The sequence below is a fragment of the Dipodomys spectabilis genome, unplaced genomic scaffold, assembly GCF_019054845.1.
Source record: "Dipodomys spectabilis isolate Male_0828 unplaced genomic scaffold, ASM1905484v1 ptg000002l, whole genome shotgun sequence".
In the NCBI taxonomy this organism is placed as follows: Eukaryota; Metazoa; Chordata; class Mammalia; order Rodentia; family Heteromyidae; genus Dipodomys; species Dipodomys spectabilis.
Window position 1 is genome coordinate 41248242 of NW_024870679.1, and position 12063 is coordinate 41260304.

Sequence of the window (12063 nt, forward strand, 5' to 3'; positions counted from 1 at the left end):
GCCAAGGCCCAAAGTTCAAGCTCCATGACAGACAACAACAACAACAAAAAAAAAAACAAGGGCTAGCGATGGAACTCAGTGACAGAGCTCCTGCCTGGCATGTGCAAGGCACTAGGTTCATCTCTAGGACTGCAAACATTTTTTTACAAAATGTTAATAGAACAAAAGTAATAAATATATATTATAGAAAATAAGAAAATGGAAGTGAAGGCATTTTTCAGCAGTAGCGTACCAGCCTAGCATGTACAAGGGCCTGAGTCCAAACCCTTGATCTTAAAAAAAAAAAAAAGCAGTAAATATGAAATACAAATACTATATTCCTAAGATTCAGATGTCACTATTATTAACAATCCTATTATGTATTTTCTTGCAAAATTTCTTCTTTGCATATATATGTGCTTTTTAACCAAAATGATATTATATTATACATGTTGTTTTATAACCTGCTACCTTAGGGGAACAATCTGTGCTTTCATATCTCAATAAAATTTTATCTGCTGGGTGCAGGTGCCCACGCCTATAATCCTAGCTACTCAGGAGGCTGAGATCTGAGGATCACAGTTCAAAGCCAGCCCAGGCAGGAAAGTCCATGAGACTCTTATCTCCAATAAACCACTCAGAGAACAGGAAGTGGTGCTGTGGCTCAAGTGGTAGAGCACTTGCCTTGAGCTGAAGAGGGCAGGGAAAACACCCAGGTCCAGAGTTCAAGCCCCACAACCAAAAAAATAAAAATAAATAAAATAAAAAAATTACTACCAAGTTGAATTTCAAATTTCATCATAGTCCCCACTAAATACGTTTCATAGCTGGTCTGTCCAAGGCAGAGTCTGGTCCAGGATCATATATTTCACATCACTGCTAATCCTTTATCTACAGTTTTGGTTTGAGGAGGCTTTTTAGCAGTACTGGGGTTTGAACTCAGAGCTTTGCACTTGCTAGGAAATCTCTCTACCTTTTCAGCCATACCTCTAAACCCTCTTAAACTATGCTTTCAATGAAACATAACTTCTCCCATGTATGTATGTTCTTCTTACCATGAAACTGGATTATTGAAGATACTGAATCAATTATTTAAAAAAATTTGCATCTGAATTTGTTTGCTTCCACATGGTATCATTAACTCTTGCTTATTCCCTCTTCATTTCCTTCCTTCCTTCCTTCCTTCCTTCCTTCCTTCCTTCCTTCCTTCCTTCCTTCCTTCCTTCCTTCCTTCCTTCCCTCCCTCCCTCCCTCCCTCCCTCCCTCCCTCCCTCCCTCCCTCCCTCCCTCCCTCCCTCCCTCCCTCCCTCCCTTCTTTCTTTCCTTCTTTCTTTCTTTCTTTCTTTCTTTCTTTCTTTCTTTCTTTCTTTCTTTCTTTCTTTCTTTCTTTCTTTCTTTCTTTCTTTCTTTCTTTCTTTCTTTCTTTCTTTCTTTCTTTCACTCTGGGCCTGGGTGCTGTCCCTCAGCTCTTCAGCTCAAGGTGAGCACTATACCACCAGAGCTACAGCGTCACTTCCGGTTTTCTGGTGGTTTATTGGAGATAGGCGTCTCATGTCTTTCCTGCCCAGGCTGGCTTTGAACTGCGATCCTCAGATCTCAGCCTCCTGAGATATAGACGTGAGGCACTGGCACCCAGCTCCCTCTGCATTTTCTATAAACCAGTTTTATGTAAGCCCTAATGGATTCAAGTTAAGCACTTTTGGCTAGAACACATCAAAATAGAAGTTGTATATTTCATATTATGTCACATTAGTAGAGACATAATGCGGTGTGGGTTGGATTGGTCATTGATGATTTAAAATCAGTCAGCTCTGTGTAGTGATACATTCCTGTTATCCTAGCAGAGGTAGGGATAAAAATTTAAAAAAAAATTAAAAAGAAAAGAAGAGCTGGAGGCATAGCTGAGGTGGTAGAGTGCCTGTCTCACACGTGAAAAAGGCAGCCCTGGCTTCAGTGTCCACTACTGTCCCTCCCCCCCCCCCGCCAAAAAAGGTTGATTTCTGTCTTGAGGTGATGGTACTGTGATTTTCCATCAGCTACCCAAATGAACCAGTTGCTAATCTTTATCCAAATTAATACTTTTACCTGGGGTTGTGAAATGATTTCCTGATTGTTTCTCATTCCTCCTATACTATTAGCTTGAAACCAACAGAGTAAATCCTTCTTTCATTACTTGTGGCTATTTCGTTACTTTGAAATACTTTTTTAAAAAATTCTATTTATTGTTTTATAGGTCATGGGGCTTGAACTCTGGGCCTGGGGGCTATCCCTGAGCTCTTCAGTTCAAGGCTAGCACTCTACTACTTGAGCCACAGCACCACTTCTGGTTTCCTGGTGGTTAATTGGAGATAAGATTCTCATGGACTTTCCTGCCTGAACAGCAATCCTCAGGTCCCAGCCTCTTGAGTTGCGAGGATCAGAGGCATGAGCCACCAGTGTCCAATTACTTTTTTTTTTTGTCCGTTGTGGGGCTTGAACTCTGGGCCTGGGTGCTGTCCCTCAGCTCTTCAGCTCAAGGCAAATGCTCTACCACTTGAGCCACAGCACCACCTCCAGTTTTTTGGTGGTTTATTGGAGATAAGAATTTCACAGACTTTCCTGCCTGGGCTGGCTTTGAACCGTGATCCTCAGATCTCAGCCTCCTGAGTAGCTAGGATTATAGGCGTGAACCACTGGTGCTTCGCTCCCAGTTACATTTATTTTTATTTATTTATTTGCTTATTTATTTATTTTTGTTGGTTGTGGGGCCTGAACTCTGGGCCTGGGCACTGTCCCTCAGCTCTTCAGCTCAAGGCTAGCACTCTACCACTTGAACCACATTGCCACTTCCAGCATTTTCTGCTTATGTGGTGCTGAGGAGGGCCACCTTCCCAGCCCCTACATTTATTTATAATTATCACTTTTTATTTTATTTTTTGATTCACAACAGTGTTGTTGTTTTTTTTTTTTTTTTTCTTTTGCAGTCCTGGGACTTGAATTTAGGGCCTAGACACTATCCCTGAGCTTCTTTTGCTCAAGGCTATCACTCTACCACTTGAGCCATAGTGCCACTTCTGGCTTTATTTATGTGATACTGGGGAATTGAACCCAGGACTTCATACATGCTGGGCAAGCAGTCTATCACTAAGCCACATTCCCAGCCCAACAATATTTTATGTTTGAAGGTTTAAGTAATCCTCCTGCCTTAGCCTCCCCAGTGGGTAGGACTAAAGGTGCCTACCACTACATCCATCTCTTTTGTTTTTTTTTTTTGCCAGTCTTGGGGCTTGAACTAGGACCTGGGCGCTATCCCTGAGCTTCTTTTTTCATTCAAGGGCTAGCACTCTACCACTTGAGCCACAGCACCACATCTTGTTATTTCTGTTTAAGTGGTACTGAGGAATTGAACCCAGGGCTTCATGCATGCTAAACATTCTACCACTAAGTCACATTTCCAAGCATACCCCCCACCCCCCCCCACCCCCGTTTTTTTTTTGGCAGTTGTCATGCTTGAACTGAAGGCCTGGGTGCTCTCCTGGAGCCTCTTTGTGCTCAAGAATAGAGCTGTACCAGTTGAGCCACAGCACCATTTTGGTTTTTGAATGGTTAATTGGAGATGAAGAGTCTCACCAGGACTTTTCTGCCAGGGCTGGCTTTGAACTACAATCCTCAAATGTCAGCCTCCTGAGTAGCTAGGATATAAGAGTCTCATGCCGGCTTTTCTGCTCAAGCTGGCTTCTCACAGTGATCTTCAGATTCAGTCTCCTGAGTAGCTAGGATTACAGGCGTGAGCCACTGGCACTGGGATTTTTTTTTTTTTTAACGATATTTGGTGACTTATTTCTATGCTACTCTAACTTTATCTAAATGCATATTCCACAAACATTGTTCTAACATTATGCAATTAACTCATAATTTAGAATAGAGTTCATAATTTACTACTCTAATAGCTACCATTAGAACTGCTGATCACTAATGATAATGATGATAGATAATCATTCACTGGTTACAACATTTTTTTGTTGTTGGTTGTGGGGCTTGAACTCTGGGCCTAGGCACTGTCCCTGAGCTCTTCAGCTCAAGGTGAATGGTTTTCCACTTGAGCCATAGTACCACTTCCTGTTTTCTGGTGGTTAATTGGAGATAAGAGTCTCACGGTCTTTACTGCCCAGGCTGGCTTTGCCCAGGCTGGCTTTGAACCATGATCCTCAGATCTTAGCCTTCTGAGAAACTAGGATTACAGGCGTGAGCCACTGGCACCGGCAGGCTACAACTTTTTGTTTGTTTGAGCCACAGCACCACTTCTGGCTTTTTCTGCTTATGTGATGCTGAGGAATCGAACCCAGGGCCTCATGCATGCAAGGCAAGCATTCTACCACTGAACCACCTTTCCAGCCCCCCTACAACTTTTTTTAACCAAAACATTAATTTATTTGGTCCTCACTTCAACCCTGTGAACAGTGTCCGTATTAGTAATAAGGAAGAGGCAAGAATGTAAAAGAACCACTTGATTATTTATAAGCAGTGTCCTTTCGGACAGTTTTCCTATTTGTGTGAGGCCTGTGTCATACTAGTTTTATATATATATATATATATATTTTTTTTTTTTTTTTTTGCCAGTCCTGGTGCTTGAACTCAGGGCCTTGGCACTGTCCCTGAGTTGCTTTTTGCTCAAGACTAACACTCTATCACTTGAGCCATAGAGCCACTTCCAGCTTTTTCAATGTATGTGGTACTGAGGAATTGAATGCAGGGCTTCATGTGTGCAAGGGAAGCACTCTACCACTGAGCCACATTCACAGCCCTAGTTACATGTTTCGACTTTCACTTTGAAAGCAGCGTTATATTTAATAATACTTGCTCTAAGTTGCATGGTTAATAAATGACAAAAATAATGACAATACCCTAACAGACTCAACAGTTCCTAGTGTGGTTCTCCTTTTAAGGACTTAGTAATCTTTTCACTCAAAATAGTGATAAATTCATATTTAAGACAATATTTTCTTTAGCTAAATAACAAAAAAATGCATGAAACAAGGCTGTTTCCTGTTCTCCCCAAATTAAAAAATATATACTCCTTGGATAGTATTTAGTAAATGTTTGCAATAATTATCCTTAGAAGGTATCCCTTTGTTCCTTTGGTAGCAAAATACTACTGAGTGGATAAAATGATTTTAACTTTGGCCGGACAGTAGTGGCTTATGCCTATAATTCTGAGTACTCAGGAGGCTAAGATCCCAAGAACTGAGGTTCAAATCCAGCTCAGGCAGAAAGATCCATGAGACTCTTATCTCCAATTTACTAGCAAAAAAGCCAGAAGTAGAAGTGTGGCTCAAGTGGTAGAGCACTAACCTTGGGCAAAAAAAACAAGCAAGAACTAAGGCTTAGGCCCTGAGTTCAAGCTCCAGTACTAGCAAAATTATTCAATATTAATAATAAAAGCATTCTAAAGCCAGGCGCTAGTGGCTCATGCCTGATCCTAGCTACTCAGGAAGCTGAGATCTGAGGATCTCGGTTCAAAGCCAGCCTGGACAGGAAAGTCCGTGAGACTCTTATCTCCAATAAACCACTCAGAAAACCAGAAGTGGTGCTGTGCCTGAAGTGGTAGAGTGCTCGCCTTGAGCTGAAGAGCTGAGGGACAGCACCCAGGCCCCAGAGTTCAAGCCCCTTGATCCACCCAAAAAAAAAAAAAAAAAAAGCATTCTAGCTATTATTCTGAGAAAGCTGATATCTAGTATTTCTGTGACATCAATTTGCCACCAAACCTTGTTATTGCTTCTAATCATTATTCATTTTTGAGTTGAATGCATGGCTTTGGACATCTTAATTTATGAATTGATAACCTAAAGTATCAAACTGACTTGCTTTTAAAAATCATTTATTATCACTATTTAAATCTCTACACAGATTCACCAGGCATGCAAACTAATCTGCAGAAAATGCAAACGCCATGTGACTGACCTAACAGGGCAAGTGGTACAGGAAGGAACCAGGCGCTACAGACTGTGTAATGAGTGTCTTGCTGAAGTTGGCATAGACAGCCTCCCCATTGACTTGGAAGCTGAGCAACATCTTATGTCCCCATCAGATGGAGATAAGGATTCCCGATGGCACTTGAATGAAGAGGAGAATAGATCCTATGTGGAAATTGTAGAGGATGGGTCTGCTGATCTGGTCATACAACAGGTTGATGATAGTGAAGAGGAAGAAGAAAAGGAAATTAAACCCAATATTAGGTAGCTATATTATAAACTACTAGAGCTGGCATGTCTGCAATCTGCATTGACTTCCTATAATTCTCTCTTTCCATGGCTGGAGTCTAGTTCACATATTTATCCTACTGACTTAAAAGAAACACTGATATAACTTGCATGCTTTCTGAACAGGCCATTGTATTCATTCTGAACTTTGTTCCTTAAAACATGTTGCTGCACCGGAAAGAAAGATCTGGCTTGAGCTGGCATGATGGATGAAAAACTGTCCTTTTATGTTATTATTGATACCTTTTCTCTTTTAATGTTGGAAAATCTATTTAGCAAACTTTTTTCAAAAAAATATTTTAAATAAATTTATCACAACCAAACTTTATGTAAGACAGTTTTAAGATGTTTCAAACACACATACACACACACACACACACAAACACACTCTCTCTTTCTCTCTCTCTCTCTCCGCCTCTCTCTCTCTCTCTCTCTCTCATTTTGACAATATTAAATTTCACAAGGAACCAAGTAGAAATATAGTTAAGGGTCTCATAATCACCTGCCTGACCGAATAAGTCTTTCTACTAATTTTAGATCTGAAACGACCTATCATTATTCCTGTCTCCTGAGTGGTTTAGGATTGTAGCAGAAGACTAATATGCTTCATATTGAAATTTTTGTCTTTAAAAGGCATTCCTGTTTTTGTTTTTTGGGCCAGTCCTGGAGTTTTTTGGGCCAGTCCGTGAGCTACAGTGCCACTTCTGGCTTTTTTGGTTTATTGGTACTGAGGAATCAAACCCAGGGCTTCATGCATGCTAGGCAAGCACTCCGCCACTTGAGCCACATTCTTAGCCCCTAAAAGTCATTCTTTTAAATATAAACAAAAATCCTAGATACTGACCAAAGAGTATATGCTGACATTACTTTTTAGCTTGCTTTGAGTTTTTTTTTTTCTTTGTTTCATTTTTGTAGTAGAGTTTGCCAAAGATCTTAGATTGACGAGGTAGGCACTCTTCCACTTGGGCAATTCCCCCAGTTCTATTTTTTCAGATAGGACCTAAGCTTTTTATCTGGTATAGGCCTCAAACTGCCATCCTCCTATTATAGCTCTCCCACATAACTGGGACCACAGCCATTTACCACCGTACCCAGCTTGTTTTTATTGTTCTTGTTAGGTAGTGGTGGTAACAGGGCTTGAACACAGAGCCTCATATGCTTACTCAGTTTTGTCACAAATGGTGCTCTACCATCTGAGCCACAGCTCCACAGTGGCTTTTTTGGTAGTTAGAGTTTTATGAACTTTTCTGCCTCGGCTGGCTTTGAACCTTAGATCTCAGCCTTCCAAGTAGCTAGGATTACAGACATCAGCCACCAGCATCCAGCATCCATCTTGTTTTTGAGACAAGAGTCTTGCTAATAACTTTTGCCCTGGCTAGTCTTATTTTTTTTGCCAGTCCTGGGGCTTGAACTCAGAGCCCTAGCACTGCCCCTGAGCCTTTCTGTGCTCAAGGCTAGCACTCTACCACTTGAGCCACAGCGCCACTTCTAGATTTTTCTGTTTATGTGATACTGAAGAATCAAACCCAGGGCTTCTTGCTTGCTAGGTAAGCACTCTACCACTAAACCACATTCCCAGCTCTCCTTCCTTCCTTCCTTCCTTCTTTTTTTTTTTTTTTTTTGCCAGTCCTGGGTCTTGAACTCAGGTCCTAGGCTGTCGCTGAGCTTCTTTTGCTCAAGGTTAGTACTCTACCACTTGAGCCACAGCACCACTTCTGGCTTTTTCTGTGTATGTGGTACTAAGAAATTGAACCCAGGGCTTCATGCATGCTAGGAAAGCACTCTACCACTAAACCATATTCCCAGCCCCATCAGGCTAATGAAGACTGAGTAGCTGGGATTATAGATGTAAACTGCCATGTCTAGTCCTTGTTTTGTTTTTGAGACATGGTCATAGTATGTATTTTAGGAAGGTCTAGAACTCATAGTATAGTCCAGGATGGCCTTGAACTCACCTGCTTCAGCCTTCCAAGTGCTAAGATTACAGATATTGCCACCTGCCTGACTACAAAATATCTCTGTGTGTGGTGTGTGTGTATGAGTGTGTGTGTGCATACACTGCTCCTAGGGCTTGATCTCAGGGCTTAGGTGCTGTCCCTGAGCTCCTCTACTCAAGTCTAGTGCTTTACCACTTTGAGCCACAGTGCCACTTCTGGTTTTCTGGTAGTTAATTGGAGATAAGAGTCTCATGGACTTTCCGCCCCAAGCTGGCTTTGAACCACAATCCTCTGATCTTAGCATCCTGAGTAGCTAGGATTACAGGTGTGAGCCACTAGCACCCAACTACCAAATATCATTTTTTAAAATGGTTTGTGCAGAAGATATATCAATATAGTTCTCTTACTCTTTAAAGAAAAAAAAAATAAATCCAACTAGGATGTTCTTACCAGTTCTTAATAATCTTTGCAGGGCTGGGAAGGTAGCTCAGTGGTAGAGTGCTTGTCTTGCATGCATGAGGCCCTGGGTTCAATTCCTTAGGACTGCATAAGCAGAAAAAGCTGGAAGTGGCACTGTGGCTCACATGGTAGCACACTAGCCTTGAGCTGAAGAGCTGAGGGACAGCACCCAGGCCCAGAGTTCAAGTCCCAGACCAACCAAAAAAAAAATGTATCTTAACTGCCTATAAGCCTAGCTATTCAGGAGGCTGAGATTTGAGGATTGCATTTCGAAGCCAGCCCAGGCAGGAAAGTCTGAGACTCTCATCTCCAATCACAGAAAATGCCAGGCATAGTGCTGTGGTTCAATTGGTAGAGTGCTATCCTTGAGCAAAAGGACCTCAGGGACAGTGCCCAGACCCAGAGTTCAAGCTCCAGGACCATCTCCCACAAAAATGTATCTTAGAGTTAGTCACATAGTACTAGTAATGCTGTTGATAAACTTATATGTTAAAACTATTTATATGTAAATTTAAAATATAAAACCATTTGAAGAATTATTCTCTCTTTAAATGCTTTGGGCATTATCTTGTTTATATTTTTTCAAAATAAACTTTTCCTTTTGGATACAAAATTAAACTCCTCCCCTGTGTGAACTTAAAAAATTCCCAAAGTATAGCTAAATTAAAGAAGTATTATTTTTAGTTCTAAAGATAAAACTTAAAATATCAAGTCTGGAGATGTAGCTCAGTGGTAAAACACTTCCCTAGCATGTAAGGCCCTTGGTTCAATCCTAAGAATTAGAAAAAAGCTCTGGGAAATTGGCTCAGTGGTAGAGTGCTTGCATCGCATGCATGAAGCCCTGGGTTCCATTCCTCAGCACCGCATATGCAGAAAAAGCTCAAGTGGTAGGGCACTAACCTTGAGCTGACGGGCTGAGGGACAGTGCCCAGGCCCAGAGTTCAGCCCCCACAACCGACCAAAAAAAAAAAAATCTAGAAAAAAAAATGTAATATCCGAAGAAACAAATGTCACTCATAAAAATCTCTGCAAATTACCACAGTGAAGCTTAATGTAATTAATTAGAGATGTAAAGGCTCCAGATATTACACTATCATCTTTTAATGCCATGACATACCACAGATGTCTCTTCTACTGTTGACATGTCTTACAATGTAGTCCAGGCTGACCTCAAACTCATGATCCTCATGCTTCAGCTTCCTAAGAGTTGGTATTACAGGTGTGCACCACCATACCTGACAGGGTGGTGAAAATAATACCTTTTTGTTTGTTCTTTTGTTTTTGTTAGTCATGAGGCTTGAACTTGGTCTGGGTGCTGTCCCTCAGCTCTTCAGCTCAAGGTAAGCATTCTACCACTTGAGCCACAGCACCACTTCCAGTTTTCTGGTGGTTAATTGGAGATCAGTGTCTCATGAACTTCTTGCCTGGGCTGGCTTTGAACTTTGATCCTCAGATCTCAGCCTCTTGAGTAGCTAGGATTACAAGCATGAGCCACCACTGCCCAGCCATTATTTTTTTATTTTTTGGTTGGTCATGGAACTTGAACTCTGGGCTTGCGTGCTGTCCCTGCGCTCTTCAGTTCAAGGAGAGCACTCTACTGCTTGAGCCACAGCGCCACTTCCAGTTTTCTAGTGGTTTATTGGAGATAAGAGTCCCATGGATTTTCCTGCACGGGCTTTGAACCTCAATCCTCAGATCTCAGCTTCCTGAGTAGCAAGGATTACAGGTGTGAGCCACCAGCGCCCTACTACATTATTTTTTCTTAGAAATGATTTTCAGTTTGTGGGCTACAATGATTACTTTCTTTAAAATTTTTTCATAAATAGATGAATAACTACTTTGTTTTAGAATACTTAATTTTGAGATTTTTCCAAGATATACTTGATGGCCAATTTTCAGTTGTTTTAAGACTGGCTGGGGCTAGGAATGTGGCTTAGTGATAGAGTGCTTGCATGAAGTCCTGGGTTCAGTTCCTCAGTACCACATAAACAGAAAAGGCCAGAAGTGGCTCTGTGGTTCAAGTGATAGAGTGCTAGCCTTGAGCAAAAGAAGCTTAGAGAAAGTGCCCAGGCCCTGAGTTTAAGCTCCAGAACTGGCGCAAAAAAAAAAAAAAAATGGCTTGGTACATTTAACTCATTGTTCTCAACATGACCTTTCTTTATTGTTATTAACTAGTTGTATCCTAGAGGGCAGGTACCACTTGCAATGTCTTATCAGAGCGAGGATAGCATTTGGCAGAATTATAAACTGATTTTTAGTCATTAGAAATAAGATGGCCAATTTGAGCTTTACTTACATAGTGCTTTCATGTATGTATCTTAGTGTACTTTAGTCTATACTCTGTTTTTATGCTACTAACTTCTGACTTCTGCCTGCACAGTCCTTGCATCAGCATGAATATTAGGAAAGTCCACCTAACACAGAATCACCGTTGCTTCTACTGGCCTTCTCACAGACAAGGCTTTCTAATAATTGCTTCTAACGAGCAGTAAACGGTTTCCATAAACCAGCACTCACCTTCACCACAAACTGAGCAGCCATCATCTTAACATAAAAAAAGTTTGTACTAATTTAAGTAATGACTCCATTTATCGTAGCATGTATCTAAGATTTTAGGGACCAGTTGTGTTCTAGAGTAAAATTATTGATAATTTCTAAGAAATGATTATTTGGCTTTTACATGTGAATGTTACATTGGGGTATAATCTGTTTAAGTAAGCTTTATTTATGTCAATGATTTTTTTTTCATTGGAAAAGTAATAGATGTTGGTTAGACCAAAGTTTGTTTTTACAGAAATGCTGGTTATCAGCTTCTGAATGTCCTTTGTAACTCTACTTTTCTGAAGGATGTCTACTAGGCAGGATAGTTCGTAATAATATAGTATCACTGCAGTTTGCCTCGCATCTGCAGGAAGCATCATGGAATATATCAGCACTTTAAAAGATTATGATAATAATGACAACAGATTGGCACTTTAAAAGACGATTATGATTTTATACAAGAAACTTTTTTTTTTTTTTTTTGGTTGGTCGTGGGGCTTGAACTCTGGGCCTGGGCGCTGTCCCTCAGCTCTTCAGCTCAAGGCGAGCGCTCTACCACTTGAGCTACAGCGCCACTTCCGGTTTTCTGGTGGTTTATTGGAGATAGGAGTCTCACAGTCTCTCCTGCCCGGGCTGGCTTTGAACCGCGATCCTCAGATCTCAGCCTCCTGAGTAGCTAGGATTACAGGCGTGAGCCACCAGCGCCCGGCTATACAAGAAACTTTTTAATGAATTGTTTCGAGAAGCTCAATATTTGAAGAACAAGCTCTAAAGTCAAGATTCTCCTGGTTAAAGTACAACTCTTACCCCACTCCCATATCCTTTTCTCCAGGTCTCTCTGTGTAAGTTAGAAGGACAGCACTGAAAACTATAAAGTCAAATGACTTCTTAAATTCCCTCCTGTTATT

General features: G+C 41.1%; 1 protein-coding gene across 3 annotated transcripts in view; it reads left to right on the plus strand.

The window, feature by feature from the left end:
- The window catches only part of Zbtb8a (zinc finger and BTB domain containing 8A), a 30918-nt gene extending 24372 nt beyond the window's left edge, over positions 1-6546 (plus strand). For all 3 annotated transcript variants that reach the window (XM_042677768.1, XM_042677771.1, XM_042677770.1), the window contains one exon: positions 5866-6546. In XM_042677768.1, coding sequence (XP_042533702.1) covers positions 5866-6198 — 333 coding nt within the window. In that variant the 3' untranslated portion in view covers positions 6199-6546. The remainder of the gene's footprint in view (positions 1-5865) is intronic.
- The last annotated feature ends 5517 nt before the right edge of the window (positions 6547-12063 follow it).